Here is a 17,383-nt window from a genome sequence, read left to right as displayed (position 1 = left end):
TCTTCCCGCTCTGTGGGCCCCCCCGGCCCCCCGCGGGGCTGGAGCTCCCGCAGTGTGAAGACAGACTGTGGGCACGGACGGACCCTGGGACTGCCCCTCGCGCACCTGCAGGCCACTCACCACGGGGCGGCCCCAGTGTCAGGAGGATGACCATGGCGTGCACCACCAGAATGTGCATGGTGGCCGTCTCCCCGCTGGTCCAGCGAAGGAAGACCTGGTCCTGGGACTCCGACTGCACGGGAAGGAGGAGGGTGGCTGGGCTGTGCCGGGTGCCGGGGGCCCGACCCGGGGAGCGGCCGCCAGACTCACCCAGCTGTACACCTCCTCGCCCTCCTTGCTCTTGCGCATGCGCCTCACGTAGCGGGAGAAAATGGAGAGCAGGGCGACGAGCACGGCGTCCGACTCCGCACTGCAGGAGCGCTTCGAGAACAGGTGGGACATGATGGTGGAGCGCTCCACGACCAGCCGGGCCACGTCCTGGGGGCAGTGAGCACGCCGTCAGAGGGCCTCCCCCACCGGCCCACGCCAGGCCGACAGCCAGCGGCGGCCCACCACGAGACCGCATCACGTGAGCTCACATGGCCACGGCCAGGGTCACCGAGACCCAGCGGCGCATGGTGGGCACACCGACAACGGAGTGGGGGGCCCTTGTGCACACACGGGGACGCAGACCACCAAGCAGGCCGGGCATGGCAGGGCAAGAAGGACACAGATGCCCTGAAGGCGGAGGATGCCCACCTGGCCCCGTGAGCAACGGGAGCTCGCCCTCCTCAAGACCCAAAGAGAAAAGCCCACAGCCACACGCGGACTGACCTGAAACCCGCAGCAACGGTACCGGGCACACGGGCCACGGGCTGTCCCCAGGCCGGCCGCCAGAGCAGACTCGGGCGAGGCGTCAAGGCCTGGGCTGTTGTTCCCACCCAGCCCCCTGGCAAGGAACCCACACGCAGAAAGAACATCGCCCCCAGGGGCCTCTAGGTGCCTGCATCCCACAGAGCCCGGGGCCCACAGGAGCCACGTGAGGTCAGGGCCGGAGCGCGCGGACAGGGCAGAAGGGCCACGAGAAAGCTGAGCAGGAGAGCCAGTGAGGAGGAAGCGGCCGCGCCCGGGGCCCCACCGCCCGCCCTGAGTAACGGCCCCGTGGAGACCCGCCGCACACACCGGGGTTGGCCCAGGGGCGGCCATTCTCCACCTCACGGCCCAGGCACCATCACCCAAAGATGGCAACAAAGCCGGCCAAGCCTCGGTCACCCCAACAGCTATGCACCAAGCACGGCTGGACCCTGGCGCCCTCGACGCTGACTGTGGGCAGAAGGTCCCAGGGAAGTGAGTGGGGCACGTGCAGCCCCGGCCCCCGCCCCAGCCCAGGGGGCTGCCTGCCGGCCCCGCCCAGCCCCGGCCCCTCACCAGCGCCAGATCACTGTGCGGGCCCTGCTCCTCCACGGGTGTGTGCTGGGACAGGTAGACCAGGTAGGCGCTGACGGTCTGCGGGTCGGTCTCCATGTGGATGGCCTGGGCACGGAGGGCCGTGTGAGCCCCACCCGCAGGCCAGCGGCCCCCGCCGCCCAAGCCGTCCGCGGCGCCCACCTGCTGCAGTGCCAGGGCGGTGGTGGGCCGGACGCTGTCGAACAGGGGCAGCCGGGGCAGGTCCCGCAACAGCCACTGGTAGCCACGCAGCGCCTCTGGGTCCCCTGGGTCCTCCTCCATCGGGGGCTCCTTCTCCTCGCCGTCCCGCACACTGCCCTCCGACAGCACCAGGGACAGGCCCTGCAGGCAGACGTTGCCGTGCCACGTCTCGGCCCGAGCCCGCACGGGCGTCTCGGGGGACAGGCACGTGGGCTCACGGCCCCGAGAAGATGGGCGCTGCCCGGCCAACGAGGACGCTGCGACCTGTCACAGGTGCTTGAGCCGACACGACACAGAGGCAGCGCGAGCCGGTTTCAAGTCGCCCAGCACCACAGAGGACCGGGCAAGACCGGTTCCAAGGCCACCGAGTCCCTCTTGGGGTCCGGCTCTCCCAGACAGCACCCCGCCACCCCTTCAGCCCCCGGAGAGCCCAGGGGAATACGTGCCTGCTGAGGTACGAGAGAGGCCCATGCCGGGGAGCGAGGGTGTGGGGGGACAAACGGGCCTCACCTTCATGGCCAGCACCCTGGAAGCCACCTGGGAGGAGCCGAGGCGCCGCAGGAAGTAGTCCAGCACCTCGCACGTGGTCTGCTCGTCGGCCTTGGGGCCCAGCAACAGGTCCTGCAGGCGGCCCAGCAGCTGCCGCTGCTTCTGCTGCCTCTGCAGGGGCGAGGGAGACCCCCGGTGGGCCTGCGGGGCCGCGGGCGGGACACGGCACCCCGGTGGGCCTGGGGTGGGGGGCGAGAACACCAACCTGCCGCTTCTTGGCCTTCTGCTCTTTGCTCTCGCCCTCCTCCTCCTCCTCCCCGGAGGTGGCGTCATCAGCCGCGTCATGCAGCAGGAACTCACACAGGCACTGCACGGGCAGCACATCCAAGGAGCCCTCGCTCGATTGCACCAGGTCGGCCAGCCAGGGCATGGACTGAGACGAGGCCTGGGCCGGGCGACGTGCACCTTCAGCCCCTCACAGCAGGAACCCATCGCGCCCCCTGCTGTGACCCGTCCGCCCACCACCGCACGCTCCCGCGGCAACAGGTCAGGGCCACCGCTCACTGTCGACAGTTGGCTACAGCCAAGGAGTCCGTCCTCAGTGGCCCTAGGTCCCAGGGTGCCCTCTTCTGGCCACGGTCTCACTTAATGCCAGAGCCTGTGGACACCTCGGCCAGGCCCCGGCCCCCTCACCCCCTGCAGACGCCTCGGCCAGGCCCCCGTCCCCCCAACCCCCGGAGCCGCCGGGAACTGGCCTGCCTCTGGATAATGTTGAGGAGAAAATCAGGGCTTCGGCTCCGGCACAGCAGGTGCCCGAGACGCAGGGACTGGTTGAGACCTTTCACTTGGTCCAGGATGTGGGGGGGAGGCCTCCGAGGGGGTCCTCTGAAGGTCCCAGAGAACACGAGCGTGTTAAGAAGCCGCGTGTGCGCAGAGTCCCCGAGTAACAGCAGCAGGTGATGGCAGGGGGACTGCCTGTGTCCCACCTGAGGCAGCCCCCACAAAGGCCCGGCGGTCCCTCTGCCTCCCCAGTTGTTGAGTGCACCCAGCTCCGTGGAGAGTCCCAGGGGCCTCGCTCCCCCACCCCGCCAATGCCCGCGCGGCCTTGGCCCGGGCACGTGGGCAGAACATACTGAGGGTCCAGGCTGGTGAGCTGGGACAGGAGAAGGCTGCTACTCTCGGTGATGGTCTGCTTGGTGGAAGCCGCCGCCAGATGCCCCTCGAACGCCAGGATCTCCTGCTTTTCCCGCTGGGAGGTCTGCAGCTCCCGATTAATCATCTCTGTCCGGGTCTCCTCATCCGTCAGGGTGCACGGCGGGTACGAGTAGTTGCTAGGGACCGAACAGGAGGAACATGCTTCGGTGCCCATCTGAGGCGTGCGGCCACCAGACAGCAGTGCAGGGGTCCAGGAGGGTCACAACTAAAGCCCCGCGCACAGCCTCAGCTGCCAAGCGCTCTGGGGGACCTGGCTGGGCCATCAGCAGTGCCGCCAGGTCGGGGCCCCGGGAGGAAGCCCCTGTGCTCGGCAAGCCGCTCTCCCTCCACAAGACAGCGCACTAGCCACCTCCCGAGTCAGGCCCAGCGGGCGTCAGAATCCTGGACTCCCGCTCACCCAGCCCTCCCCGGGCCAGAAGCCCCTTGCGATGGGCAGGCGTCCCGGCCCACAGGGCATCGGCAGGCGGACCAGCTGCTCCGCCCAGCCACCCAGCGGTCCCAGGTTCGGAGAGCGAACGCACCGCCGGTCACGGCCACGCGTGTCAGGCCCGTCTTCCGGGCCCCAGCGGCAGCCCACTGCATCAGCCCCGGTCACCCACACGCCTGTGCAGACATGGCTGGTTCCCGCCCCGCACAGCTCACAGGTGCACGCACGTGTGTGCACGTGCCACGGCCTCAGGCCCTGCTCCGTCTCAACCACGGCCTTCTGCGTGGTCACCCTCCTGTCCCTCGGGAAGGTGCTGGCAGACGGACCCAGCTCCCACTCCCGACGACTGGCAGGGAGCGTGTCACACGCGCGGCGGACGTCACAGTGCAGTCACCCAGCCCAGGCGCCGGGCACCCATGGCCCCGTGCAGCACAGTGCCCCCCGCGTGGACCCCAGGCAGCGTTCAAGTTTGCACCCGGTCCACCCAGTGCCTCGTCTCCGTGCAGCTCCATCCGGCCACACCCCCTCGCCGAGTGCCACCAGCCGTCCACTGACCTGCCCCCACGACCCCACCTCAATCCCACTCCGTCTCACCCACAGGAGAGGGCGCTAACATGCAGCAGACCCAGCTGGACTGGGCTGGGTCTTCTCTCTCGCTACGAGAAAGCGAACCCCGGGCGGCTACGCGGCAGCAGATGCTTCGGAGCGAGCCGGGGGCTCTGGGTCTACTCTGCTCCCCAGCGTCCGCAGACAGGGCCTGTCCTCGGGGGCCCTGCTCCCAGCAGTGCGTGTGCTCACTTACTTGGTCATCACCATTTCCATGAGCATCTTCAGCGTGGGGTACTCCTCCCAGGCAGCCAGCCCTAGGGAGCAAGGAGACAGCAGGTGGCAGCCAGAACACGGAACTCCCGCCCCACCTAGGGTCCCGGCCCACCACCCAGTCCCCGGCCAGGCTCCACTCTGGGTCCCAACAGGCAAGGTGCCCCGACAGGACGTAAGAGCAGCACCAGGCACGGGTGACCGCGAGCTGGCCGGGGGAGGCTCACCGATGTTCTCGGGGTTGAACGCTGCGACCACCAGCAGGAGGGGCCACGCCTTCCAGTAGAGGGTGGAGATGGCCAGGTTCGGAGGCTGGTACCTGAAACGCAAGGACACTAGGGCGTGGCTCGGCCTCGGGGGTGCGAGGCAGTGATGGGAATCGGTACTGACCAGGGTGGAATGGCCCAGAGGCGATTTGGTGATGGACCAGCGAGGGGACTACTTCGAAGATTGAAATGTGGACACCTGGGCCTCCACAACCCCCGGATCTGGTCATCCAGCAACATTGGCGTCCCCAGGAAGGGCACTGTGGGCACCACTACGCTGCCCAGAGCCCAGCACCGGGACTCGCTGCCCAGGTCCCCGAGCCGGCTGAGCCCTGGCGTGCCGTCTACAAAGTGGGAACGAGGGTGGTCACGCTGCGAAACCTCAGTGTTCCTTTTATTCTCTCCCTCAGAAAGCCAGAAAGAGCCCTCTATCCACCCACACAAACTGCACCACTGCCACCGTGATTTAAAAATCACGTTTATGACGCACTCATGCTCAAAGTGCAGTTCTTTCAGGTGATGGAACGTTCCAGAGGGTGAAACAGAGCGTCGCTGTTGCAAAGAACAAAGGAGATCTGAGAAGCTGACTTGGAGAGATGAGCAAATGGGCTGCCACGTGAAAGAGAGGTCGGGAAGCAGAGCACGCGTTAGCAACCTAAAAGGGCAACGAAGGCAACGAAGAAGTGGATCCTGGGCATGATAAAGAGCAGCAGAAAGAAAAAGATACTTGGGTACAAACGTAACAGGGAACGCGTGAGACTAACCCACTAGAAGCTACGGGACGATGTTGAAAGAAACAAAAGATCTAAACGAATGGAAACCAGAGCCTTAATATCGTGACCGTGGCCACACTCCTCAAACCCATCTGTGAAGCAATACCCGTCAAAGCCCACGGGGCTTTTCTTTAGAAATTCTCTAGAAGCTGACCCGAAAATTCATGTGGAAACGCAAAACAGTCTTGAAGAACAAAGTTGGAAGACTGCTACTTCCCAATTTCGGAACTCAGCGCCGCCCACAGGCGTGAAGACGGTGGTACGGACGTGGGACAGACACACAGACCAACAGACAGAACCGAGAGCCCAGAAGAAAACCCACACATCATCGTCACCTGATCGCCGACCAGGGTGACAAAACCTTCAATGGGAGAGGGAACAGGGAACAGCCTTCAACGCACGGTGCTGGGACCACGGGCTGTCCACGTGAAGGAGAATGAAGTCGGACCTCACGAGCTAAAACTCTCAAGCCCTTAGGAAAACACATGAGAGAGCTCCGTGGCCCGGGTCAGCCACCAGAGCCACGCGGCAGCAGAGTGGCCCACGGGGCCACGTCGTCAGTGCATCCCGCACGGAACAGAGCCGAGGGCCCCAGACAAGCCACGTGTGCGCGGTCAGCAAACAGCGCTGGGGCAACGGCTCATCCACCTGTGGCGGAGTGAACCTGGAGCCAGCTTCTCCCTCCACCCACAAAACTAGCTCGGGGGATCAAAGGCCTAAGTTCCAGAGCTGAAACTGTAAAACACAGAGGTACATCTTCACGATCCCGAATGAGGCAGTGGTTCCTTAGAAATGACACGAGAGGACAGGAAATGGGAGAACCCCAGAGGAGCCGGGCTTTCCTGGAACTAAAGCGTTCGTCTCTCAAGGGCTCAAAGGGCACGATCAAGAGCCTGGGAAGACGAGCCGCAGGCCAGGAAAGACACGTGCAAGTCACAACCCGTTCGGGGTCTAGATCCAGGATGTATAAAGAACTCCCAAAACCCAACGACAAAAATCCACACCACCCCATTTAAGAACAGGTCGAAGAACCCGACAGACATCTCTCCCGACAAGACAGACGCGTGGCTGCACGGCACAGGAAGAGAGGCTCTGCGCCGTCGGTGCTCAGAGGCGCCCGTGGGAGCCACGGCGTGACAACTCCACACACCCGCCGGGACGGTGAGCACAGAAGACTCGGGCGCGGGCGTGGCGAGGACGCGGCGGGCACTGCTGTGGGCAAGTCGGCAGTGCCTCCGTTAACCCCGTAACCCCACCACGTCCAGCCTCACGGGCGTCTGCGCCCGTGGCCGCGGGGAGGGGCGGGTGTAAGGGGCGAGGAGCACCTTACCCAGGCGGGAGCTGGATGTTCTCGGGGTGATGGTAGGTGCACAGGTTCAGGACCGCGTCGATCAGCTGGATCCTCTCCACCTTCAGCACTTGCACATCTGAAACCCGAGAGCCATACGGAGCTTCCAGAAGCCCACTCACATGCACCAGGGGGCCCCGAGGCACAGGGTTCAGGCTGTGGAAGGGCAGCAGGCAGACGGGACCTCTCTCTCCAGCAGCTGAGGGGCACGGGGGGACAGACAGGGGGGCCCGAGAAGGGTGGGGCACAGACGCTGGCCCAGCAGCGGCCAGAGACGAGTCGCTCTCTTGGCCTGAGTGCCGTCCTCAGGACTGCTGGCGCGGCCCTTTAGAGGGGCAGACACAGCCCTGCCACGGTGCATCACATGGAGAACGTGCGCAAACCCCAGGGCGAGCTCCAGAATCACGGCCAGAGATGCGCACCTCCTACCCCATCCCCAATTCCAGAGACCAGTAGGGTCCACCGAGCAGGGGCTGCAGGACGAAGCAGACCCACCCGAGCAGCCCGAGGGCACGCACGCAGGTGCCCGGAGCGGAGCCCGGCTGGGGGAGGCCAACACTGGGGGCGGTGCGCGGACAAAGTCTGGAGAGACCCTCACCATCTGCTTGCACGGCCGCAGCTCGTTTCACCAGGTGGTCGGCAAGCTCCATGGCATCTGCGGGGCCCAGCGGGAGCTCCCGGGACAGCCCGATGACCAGGATGCGCATCAGTGTGTCCTCCAGGATGGGCACCTCCGAGCAGAGGCGGAGGAAGAAACTGCGGGCAGAGCAGGTAGAGGCTGGGCTTGGTGGGGGGCTGCACGTGCCCCCCCACCCCCGGTGCGGGGGAAGCCCCAGCTCGGAGTCTCAACGGGACAGGGAGGAGGGCAGCCATCCCGCTCCCATGCTCCCTTGCTCCTGAGGCCTCCGTGGACGAGGCCTGGCCATGCCAGGGAAGAACGTGAGATGGTGCGTGACCCCCAGGGGCAGACACACCGGCCACCATCCACAACCTCTGAAACCGCAACACAAGGAGCGGCAGAGAGCACGGGAGGGTAGGAGCCACGCAAGCTGGACTGGGCACCAGGGACCCAAAGGTGAAGACAGCTGGGAGCCACTCGAGAGCGCTCGGGAGGCGGGGCCACAACACTGACCCGGGGAGGAGGTCGCGTGCATGTGGCTGCCTGGAGGCAGAGGGAACAGTGGGTCTGAGGGTCCCGTGGGCACGGGTCGGCTGAAGCCCTGGGAGTGGACGGCAGTGCAGGGCCATGGCAGGTACAGCACGTGAGGACGGGGGGCGGGGGGACAGGGATGGCCATCAGGAAGAACAGACAGAGGTGGGGGCGTGCTCGGGGGAGCCCTGGTGTCCGTGGTGCTCACGGGAGCAGACCCTCCACCGCCCCGTGCGCGCGGCAGGCATGCTCACTTGCGGTCACTCTCGGGGGGCCAGTTGTCCCACTTGTAGTAGGTCTCCGGCTGCTCAGTGAAGAGCACCTTGTGCAGGCTGTGGGGGACAGAGGGGCTGTCGGTGCGGGTGCCCCGGGGGCTCTCCCCGCCCCACTAGGCCCACAGATGCAGGAGCGGCACGCTCCAGCAGGGGCTCCCGGGGAGTCTTCTGGAGCCTCCTGCAGCCCCGTAAGGCTGGTACACCGGACCCCAGAGACGGGCCCGTGTCCCCCGGCTCGGGGGCACATCTCTGGCTGAGAGGCCGGGCCAGCGGGCTCCCACACCTGGCGTGGCAGGTCCCGTGGGCGAAGCACAGGGAAGGGCCGCCGTGGAAGCAAGCCTGGCCCATACCAGTGCACGTAGTCCTTGGGGGCGAGCTTGCTGATGGAGGGGACAACGGTGTGCAGCCACCACACGGCATCCCGCTGGATTGCGGCAATCTGGTTCTGGAAGGAACGCAGCACCTCGAGGTCTGAAAAGGACACGCAGGGTTATGGTGCACCTGCATGGCAGCCTCCGGGCTCAGGTGCCAGGCGGGTGCAGGGACAGGAGCCTGGGCATCACAGGGCGTTCTGAGCATCCATCTCTGTGCCTCCTACGGGCTACGGGAGGGACACACAGATGGACGCTGACGCAGCTGGAGAAACGTTCAGGGAGCCGCGTAAGCCTCCGGTAGGTTGGAGAAATCCTAGATAAACGAAATCCCCAAATTCCAAATGATTTCATTTCTAAAGTTTTCATGACTTTGTTAAGACACTTGAGAGAGCTCTGTAGCCAGACTCCCGGCAGGCTTCATGATGAGGCAAAGCAGCAGAAAGACCCACCCACCCTGCCCTCCTGCCCTCCTGCCCTCGGAGGTGGGACTATGAGCCTGAAATGGCCCCCAGTGAGCAGATGACTGAAGCAGCCAGCAGGCCCTGGGCCCAGAGAACAGGCAACGGCAGCTTCCAGAAACTCCCTGAGTGTCCGGCGGTGCTGGGCAGGGCCCCCAGGGGACGGCCTGCAGCCTTGGGAATGCCCCCCATCCCTGCCCTGGAGCTGGGTGGTGTTGGGTTTGTCCTGGGTCCTTACTCTTTTTCTCTCCTTTGTCCCAGGCAGTGCCGGCCTCCTTCACCTGGGCGGTGATGCCCAGCATCATGGCCACGGCCAGCACGTCTGTGATGTGCACTACGAACCGCTCCTGCAACCACAGCCCCACACAGCCAGGTTCGTGTGGGGCAGGGGCCTGCACCCCAGAGGCCCGGCTCAGGCCCCCAGCCCACGAGCAGCCGGCCCTAGAGGACGCCCAGGGAGCACCATGCCTGGAGACGGCCCACGGGAGGAGGTCTGGGGACCAGGAGCAGGTCGGCAGCAAGGCTCAGACCACAGAAGGTTCAGCCGACAAAGCTGGGCAAGGCCCACCCTCCAGAGCGTGGGGCCATCTGCCGACTCACCCACGTGGCCCTCAAGACCCTCCACAATCTGCCCCCGTTCTCCTCCTCCCCATCTCCCTCCGCACCTCAAACTCTAACACCTCCCTGGGGCAGACCTGTGGCCCCGCCGGCTCCAACTCCATCCCACCTCCAGGCCAGCCGGAAGGTCGCCCGCGTGCGGCTATCCCTCCCCCACACAGAATGGACCCCAGGCTGCCCTCTGGGACTGGCCGCTGGCCGCACGGGATGCCACCCACAGATGGCAGGAGAGGCCGCGGAGCGCAGGAGGTGAGGGGCAGGCCAGCTGGGGTACCTTGAACTCCATGTCCAGGTACTGGGGCTCCTTGCGCTCCTGCATGAGCCCGAGGCAGAAGGCCTGGAAGTTGACCTCGTGCTTGGTCTGCTTGATGATCTCCCGCAGTAGCGCCCGTGAGGCCCGCAGGTAGTCCTCCTTATTGGTCAGCAGGTCCTGGAACACCATGGCCAGGAACTGGGAGGAGAGAGGACACGCAGGGAGGTCACTCCCCACCGCCGCCAGCTCCCCTCCCGTCGCAGGCCTGCCGTCGGGGCCTCCCTCGGCCCTTCCGGGAAGACGCCCCGGTTTCCCTGGAGCACGCCGGGCTCAAGCGAGCACGACTCGGCTTCCACACTGGCCGCTCCCGGACAGCAGGGGACATGGCTTTCGCTCTCCTGGCAGCTGGCTCGTGGGGGACTGGTCCTCATTAAATGAGGTGCCAGGTTAACGAAGACACTCGCTGGGGGTGGGGCGTGCCGGACACCTGGGCGGCTGGGATGGGCGGCGAGAAGCAGCACGACGTGCACCTGCTGCTGTGTGCGCATCCGAGCCATTTAAAGGCCTAGCTCGCTTCCGTAACAACTGAGGCTGGCGCCACCCCGGCTCTCCCTTCAAAAGCCCCTGGAATCCGGGACCCAAAGGCCGCACCAGAGACGCCGGCCTGGGTTGGGAAAGACCAGCCCTCAGGACGGCGGGACAGGCCTTGGCTTGGAAACAGGTGCCTTTCGGGGGGCTCAGTGCTGCCTGCTCCTGAACGAGCCCAGCTGTAGCCTCTGAGGAAGGCGCCCCTGGCAGGGCTGCCACCCCGTGCACCTGAGCTGCAGTCGCAAGCCTCCGTGCGCTGCTCCCTGGGCCCTCTGCCCCCTCCCAGGGCTCTGTCCACGCAGCCCGGCACCCCGCCCTCCTCTCCGGCCTGCAGCCCCGCCGCCCGGGGTGGGGCCGCTCTGCAGCGCACACACGGAAGGCTGCCGGCGCCGCAGCGCCCTACCTTGGGCGCCAGCTCCGAGCTGTGCTGCAGTACTGTGTACAGGACCTGCATGTTGTTGGGGTTCCGGGCGTTGGAGAGCTCGTTGAAGACCACAAACTTGATGGTGGTGCCCAGGTTGTCCTTGTGCGCGCTCAGCAGCTCCCTGGACACAAGGCGAGCCAAGGGGCACTGGCGCGGACGCGGCCACCCGCCGCACCCCGCCCCGCCCCGCCGTGCCCGCTCCTGCCCGGGCCGCACCTGACACACAGCATGTAATGGTTGAGCAGGACCTTGGGCTTGAGGCGGATCTTGATCAGGTGGGAGATGACGTCCATGTCCTCAACGCCGTGAGTGCTGCAGTTCATGCACACGGACATCAGCAGGTCCTGGGCTGGCCTGGTCAGCTGCGGGGGTCCGGGCAGCACCCCGTCAGCCTCACACACAGAGCCTAGGAGGAGGTCCCCGTGGGCACGGTCCCGCCTCCCGGCCCTCACCTTGGGGTTCTGCAGCCACATCTCCAGCCTCTGCACCGCCATCAGCCGCACCTCCTTGTAGCCACAGGTGGAGGTGAGGAGCCGCAGGAGGTTCCGTGAGACGTTGTCGATGGGCTGGCGCCGGTTAAGCTGGTCACGGAGCATGTCGAGGACGTACTCCTCCACGCTCTCCGCGAGGTCGTCGTACCTAGGCCAGAGGGCGGGAGGAAGGAAGGAGGGCTGGCTCTTCTCAAGGGCCCACCCCACTGGCCTTCCAGCCACACACTGGGCCCTGCGGGCAGGGGGCCGCACGGCGTGCCTACCTGGGCATGAGCTGGCCCTCCTGCTCGGGGCTGAGCTTCTCCTCGGCAATCAGGAGCTCTGTCTGGCTGTCCTCCTCCTCCGTGAGGGAAGGGTGAGGGCTGCTCCCTGCAGACCGAGCCACTCGTGGACACATCCCCCAACTGTCCTGCGAGCCCAACCCCCACCCACAGTGGGCTCCGTGGAGGGAGGCGACCCCAGCCCCTCCCTCACGGACTCTGTCCTCTCCCCAGCCCGGCCACCCGGCATCTCTTACCAGCACTGAGATCCCCGCCGCTGCGCCCCACCTCCCCCTGCAGAAGCATGGTCTTGGGGGGCATCTTGGTGTTAAACGCCGTCTGGATGTTGTCCACGAAGGTCTTGCAGTGTGGGCTGTCCACCCAGATCCGCTCTCCCAGGGAGTCTTCGATGTACACCTGCACGCGACAGACGTCCACACTCCTGGCCCCTGCCGGGCAGCTCGCTTCTGTCTACCCTCTGCTGCTCCCAAGACAGGTGCTTCCCCGAATGACCTCCCCAGTGACCAGTGCAGGAGAGAGACGCCTCGGGCCGTCAGACACGCAGCCTCCGGAGAGAGCACACTCAGGTCGGCCTCTTTTTCCTCCTGGGGCCCAGCACTCTGCCCCCATCACCCCAAGCAGCGCGGAGGTCCCAGGGGAGCCCCCCAGGAGAGGCGGACCCACCTTGACGAAGATTTCCGGCCAGTTCTCATCCTCCTCGTATGCAGCCATGAGTAGGTTACAGGCCAGCACGGACACCAGGCTGTTCCCCTTGGCCTTGAAGTTGATGGAGGCATCCCGCCGCAGCAGACTACACAGAGCCTGCGAGAGACGGCATGTCATCGGGAAAGCGGTGCCCTGCACATGGGGCAGAGCCAGCGAGCTGCCAGGGGAGGTGGCCTGAGGTCGGGGGGGGGGGGAACCGCAAGGCCAGAGCGAGGGCCTCACCAGGCCCGCCAGTCCTCACCTCGATGACACCCTCTGTGGCGAAGATGTTGGGCTTGATCTTGGCCAGATACATGAGGCTCAGGTAGAGTGCGCCGTCCGGCTTAGCCCGGGTGGCCTTCAGCTGCTTCACGGCCCCACACAGCACGCCCTCGATCCGGCCATCATTGCCGTCCAGCTCGGCGGCCTCGATCTCGTCCAGCAGCGCAGAGGGGGGCACTGGCAGGTGTGGGAAGGGCATCGTCAGAACCCGCCTTCAGGGTCCCCCCAAAGTCAGTGGACAGCAGGGCAAACCCGCACAAGCTCAGCGAGTGAGGGTCTCAGGGCGGACAGCAGCAACATCCGGGGACGGAGCAGGCAGGTGCCGCCCGCCTCACGGGCTGACCCAGCCAACGACGGGCCACAGCGGCAACAGCGCCCTCTAGCCTCCAGCGCTGGCCCAGCCACCTCCAGACCCCTCCCCACCTCCCGCACGGCTACCCTGGGGTTAGCTGTTCCTACGTTGCATTTTTCTACAAATCGGCTTTTTCTAAGTTTCCAAATTAACTGGCCCAATGCCATTCATCGCCTTTTCTCCTCTATCAGCGGCGGCTTCTCAGCGGCTCTCCCCTCCTGTCCCCGCTGACCCTGCCTCTACCCTCTCCTCAGATCCGCCCCGCACAGGGGTTTCTGCTTCAGTAGTCTGCAAACAACCCTCTTTGGGTTTTGACCTTCTCTCCCGTGTTCACTTCTGCCATCTTTTGAGCCCTTCTTTCTTTCCGCCGTCTTGCTTCGGCGGCACACAGAGCTCACCGACCCCCCTGCACCGCCAGCCTCCCGGGAGCGTGCCAGGTCCACCACGCCTCTTCCCGGCGCTACACTCGGTATCACTCACAGTTTGTAATCCCCACTGTGGCGTCTTCTTGGACCCGAGAGATTTTCCCCGGGGGTTTTTAAAGACGCAAACACACAGAGAGAGAGGTGCTGCCGTTGGTGTGAGTTAACTGTGCGAGGGCAGAGGATTGAGCGATACCCGCTGAACACTTTCCAGGTGTCCGGGACACAAGGCAAGCAGGCCGTGCAGACGCACCGGACTCAGGGAAGACCTCGACCTCCCGTGTGCCCGGGGCTGCGCTCGGCTGTGTTCCACCTTCTGTTCACTGATGACGTTTGTAAAGTGCTTCATCACTCAGAACACGTTTTTCATAACTGCATTTCATCTGATCTCCAGAAGCAACTTGTATGGGAGACGTCAGCCAGTAACTGGGAGAACTGTGGTGCAAGCCGGGGCCTCAGCCCTCGGTGCCAGGGGCGGATGTCGCCCCGGGAGGGTTGGGCATGGACGAGAGGTCTGATTCATCTCCCAAAGCCCAGCTAGCACCAGCCGTGTCTTCTGCTCCTCATGCCCCGGGGCTCCCCGCTGCCAACTGCATCTTCCCCGCCTGCCAGCTTGGGTTCTCGCCCCTGGGAGCTGCCCAGACCTTGCCCGTTCCCTGGGCACAGTCCCATTCTCCAGGCTGGATGCCTCGCTCAGCAGCTTATTCTCCAACATCCTCAACCACCCGTCAAAACCCTGTGCAGCTTTTAGGGCTCAACTTCACAAATCCCTCGTGAGCCTTCTGTGTGTCAAAGCTGTTGTGTGACTATCTCTATGCTAAAAACCTGGGGCTGGCTTGATATTTAGAATCTGATCTATGGGGTATCGTGGAGCAGCTAGAAATAACCAATGGGAAGATGACACAGAAAAGCAAGGGCAACCTGAGGTGTGTATAGATTAAAAAGCCCTTCCGTAAATAACACAATTATAAGTAATTTCTAAAAAAATTTTCTTGGACATCATTAACGTTGTAGTATTACTTTCCCAACTAAAGAGAACTTTAGTTGGGAGCTCTTCGTCGGTAGTAGAGATTACTGAAGTGCAAACGTCCACAACCCAGGCAGAGGGACGAACACACCGGAACACAGAGCCCGCAAGAACAAGGCTCTGGTCTCAGTTTCTGCTGATCCCCACTGCGTGGAGCAGAGCCTGTCACAAAGGAGGCGCTCAGCAAGGACATCAGATGAGCCACCGGGCAAAGGAAGGACGCTGCTCCCAAAGAAGAGCCGCCGTCAGCGCAGCAGGGGGCCCTCCACGACATGGGGACAGCCGAAGAGCCACCATCCGCCCACCTCCCTGCTGACGGAGCGCCGGCACAGCCCGTGCCCACTTCGCTAAGAGCAGGACGCTGAGCTCACCGCAGGGATGGGCCCTGGCCAGCACTTGTGGGCCCGCAGCATGCGGGCCCGAGACCCGCCTATGCCACGCCTATGCCACCCAAGCTGCCGCGGGTCCCGTTAATATTTCCCCATCTCCGTCACAGAGTTTGGAAGCACACGTGGGGTAAAGGCACCTGCGAGAGAAGTGCTCTGCAGAACAAACTCCCAGATGTCTCCTCTCCACCCTTCTGCCTGGAAGCAGCCTTCAGCGACCCCCAGGAGACGGGCAAGGTGTGGGGTGTGCTCTCTGGGAAGCTCAGAAACGGACTTTACCTTCGATTGGGACCACAGATGGCTCCTTAATGGATGGGGAGATAGCACGCTTTTCTGCCACTGCAGCCTCAGCCAGGCGCCCCAGGGCACTCAGGGGGGGTGTGGACGAGAGTTTGGGGCGCTTGGTGAGGCCGGTGAGGGCGGAGGCGCCCGCCAGAGCGGCTGCAGCGTCCCGCTTGCGCTCGGAAGGCAGGCCAGAAGGGGCAGGCTTCAACAGGGTGGACGCCGTTTTGGACTCATTGGCCTGACCCTTAGAGCCCAGAGCAATGAAGTCTCCCGGTGGAGGGTGCCCTGCAGAGAAGGGAGGTGGAGAAACGGGCCCTTTACGCGGTGCGGCGGTGCGAAGGGTGCTGGAGGCAGACGGCAACCTCGCGCTGTCTCACGGGGGCCTCCACCAGGGTCAGGCGGCCAGCAAGCCCGGGCGCAGCCGGTCCGGTGCGGTGGGCGACAACAGCGCCGACGGTCCCGCCGCGCTCGCTACAGACCAGGCCTCAACAAGACCCTCGACGGGCACCGCCCGCCGGCTCTGCAGACACAGCCCGCGGGGACAAAGCCGGATCTGAAGCCACGCGGCCCCCCGCCCCGGCCCCGCCGCGCCGCCGGCGGCTGCCTGCTGCCTCGCGTGTGCCCAACGGCAGGGAGCCCGCCTCCCGGAGGCCCCGACGCCCAGGAGCCCGCACCTGACGGCTTGGCCGCCGCGCTGGGCCTGCGGACCGTCGCGGGCTTGGCCCGGTTCATCCCGTCCCCCGCCCCGCGCTGCGGCTCGCCGCCGAGGGGTCACCCGAGGAGAAGGCCGGCGCCCGGTCCGCCGCCCCTCGCCGGCTCGCTCATTCATTCGTCCCTGGGCCGCCCGGGCCCGCGGCGCGCGGGCGAAGGGGCCGCGGCCCCGCCGGGCGGAGCGACTCAGGGAGGCCGCGCGAGGCCCGCCTCCGACCGGCCGGGGACGGACCGCTGTGGCCGGCAGCCGCGACCCACGCACCGCGGTGCCAGAACACCGGCGCCGCGCCGCCGCCACGGCCGTCCCGGAACCGGAAGCCGCCTCCACCGCCCTCGGCACCCAACTTCCGGAACAACCGGAAGCAAAACCCCGCAGCGGGGGAGGGCGCGCGGGCGGCGACGGCGGCCCCGCGACGCCTGCGTGCCGCCTGCCGCGCCCTCTGGCGGCGGGAGGCCGGCGGGGCGTCGCTGCCGCCGATCCGTCGGGCACCTGCTGTCTGCAGGTGAGGGTGACGTCATTTAGTGACGCTCCCGAGGACACGCAACAGGGGAGGGGGGCATGGAGATTCTGATCCAGACGTGCCGCACCTTCGGGGTCCTGCTGTCCCATTTAGTTGTCAAAGGGCAGGTTCTGGGGTCCCCACGGTGGGACGTGAGGAGGGACCTAGGGAGGGCTGGGAGTGGGCGGGGGTGGGGAGGGAGAGGCATCGGTCCCAGCCTCAGTTTCCCTGCCTGCACCGTGGGGCTCTGCAACCTCTCCCAGTCCCTTTTGATGGCAGAGGATGTGTCCACCCTCCCAGAGTGAGGGCTCCATGGCGACAGAGAACCCCACGCCCTCCTCCTCTAGGGGGTCTCTGGCTGCAGCCCCACCCCACACCAGGAACGAGGCCCCGAGCAACTGTCGAGCAAGTGTCCCGTCCACAGCCCCGCACTCGCAAGCCGGGTGCCTTCCTGTATGGAGCAGATGGCCTGGCGTGAAGGGACAGGCCCCGCGCACAAACACTGAGCTCGAGGCTCCTACCAGACCGGGTGCTTCAGCAAGGCAGCGGTCAGCGGTTAAGGGACCTTAGTCCGTTGTGGCTGCAGGCAGGAAGGGCTGAGCTTCAGGGGAGAAGGAGGGTGTGGGGCCCAGGTGAAGACTGGCAAAGGGCACGCAGTGTGGATGCATGGCCAGCTGTGTCCATGGGCGGGCAGGGACCAGAGAGGGGAGACGCGGCCCAGCCTCCTGATGGTCTCGCTCACAGGAATGGCTGTGGGTCCCGGTGTGTATCCAGAGGGACTCAGGACGGCTCACCATTGCAGGCCCTTGTTGGCCCTGCCTGAAGTCCCTCTGTCAGCAGCCACTGGTAGCGGCCTTTG

The 17,383-nt window shown here is 65.4% G+C and overlaps 1 protein-coding gene across 11 annotated transcripts in view; it reads right to left on the bottom strand.

The window, feature by feature from the left end:
- INTS1 (integrator complex subunit 1) overlaps positions 1 to 16,346 on the bottom strand; it is a 29,611-nt gene extending 13,265 nt beyond the window's left edge. For 7 of the 11 annotated variants that reach the window (XM_064593432.1, XM_064593438.1, XM_064593434.1 and 4 more), the window contains exons 1-26: positions 15,988 to 16,346; positions 15,308 to 15,598; positions 12,822 to 13,018; positions 12,539 to 12,676; positions 12,112 to 12,271; positions 11,858 to 11,963; positions 11,556 to 11,742; positions 11,320 to 11,465; positions 11,083 to 11,224; positions 10,113 to 10,289; positions 9,459 to 9,567; positions 8,739 to 8,859; positions 8,368 to 8,445; positions 7,562 to 7,719; positions 6,946 to 7,042; positions 4,804 to 4,895; positions 4,560 to 4,620; positions 3,249 to 3,446; positions 2,871 to 3,000; positions 2,381 to 2,560; positions 2,137 to 2,286; positions 1,588 to 1,767; positions 1,408 to 1,512; positions 1,162 to 1,302; positions 310 to 477; positions 106 to 232 (exon numbers count right to left, since the gene is read on the bottom strand). In XM_064593432.1, coding sequence (XP_064449502.1) covers positions 106 to 232; positions 310 to 477; positions 1,162 to 1,302; positions 1,408 to 1,512; positions 1,588 to 1,767; positions 2,137 to 2,286; positions 2,381 to 2,560; positions 2,871 to 3,000; positions 3,249 to 3,446; positions 4,560 to 4,620; positions 4,804 to 4,895; positions 6,946 to 7,042; positions 7,562 to 7,719; positions 8,368 to 8,445; positions 8,739 to 8,859; positions 9,459 to 9,567; positions 10,113 to 10,289; positions 11,083 to 11,224; positions 11,320 to 11,465; positions 11,556 to 11,742; positions 11,858 to 11,963; positions 12,112 to 12,271; positions 12,539 to 12,676; positions 12,822 to 13,018; positions 15,308 to 15,598; positions 15,988 to 16,045 — 3,697 coding nt within the window. In that variant the 5' untranslated portion in view covers positions 16,046 to 16,346. The remainder of the gene's footprint in view (positions 1 to 105; positions 233 to 309; positions 478 to 1,161; positions 1,303 to 1,407; positions 1,513 to 1,587; positions 1,768 to 2,136; positions 2,287 to 2,380; positions 2,561 to 2,870; positions 3,001 to 3,248; positions 3,447 to 4,559; positions 4,621 to 4,803; positions 4,896 to 6,945; positions 7,043 to 7,561; positions 7,720 to 8,367; positions 8,446 to 8,738; positions 8,860 to 9,458; positions 9,568 to 10,112; positions 10,290 to 11,082; positions 11,225 to 11,319; positions 11,466 to 11,555; positions 11,743 to 11,857; positions 11,964 to 12,111; positions 12,272 to 12,538; positions 12,677 to 12,821; positions 13,019 to 15,307; positions 15,599 to 15,987) is intronic. The other 4 variants (XM_064593433.1, XM_054507743.2, XM_064593436.1 and 1 more) reach the window with 4 other exon arrangements.
- Positions 16,347 to 17,383: the final 1,037 nt, after the last annotated feature.

The sequence above is a fragment of the Mirounga angustirostris genome, unplaced genomic scaffold, assembly GCF_029215605.1.
Source record: "Mirounga angustirostris isolate CCGP_5_RB_7025 unplaced genomic scaffold, mMirAng1.0.hap1 SCAF_5, whole genome shotgun sequence".
NCBI lineage: Eukaryota > Metazoa > Chordata > Mammalia > Carnivora > Phocidae > Mirounga > Mirounga angustirostris.
Note: the sequence above shows the minus strand (reverse complement) of the source record. Positions and strands in the feature narration are given on the sequence as shown.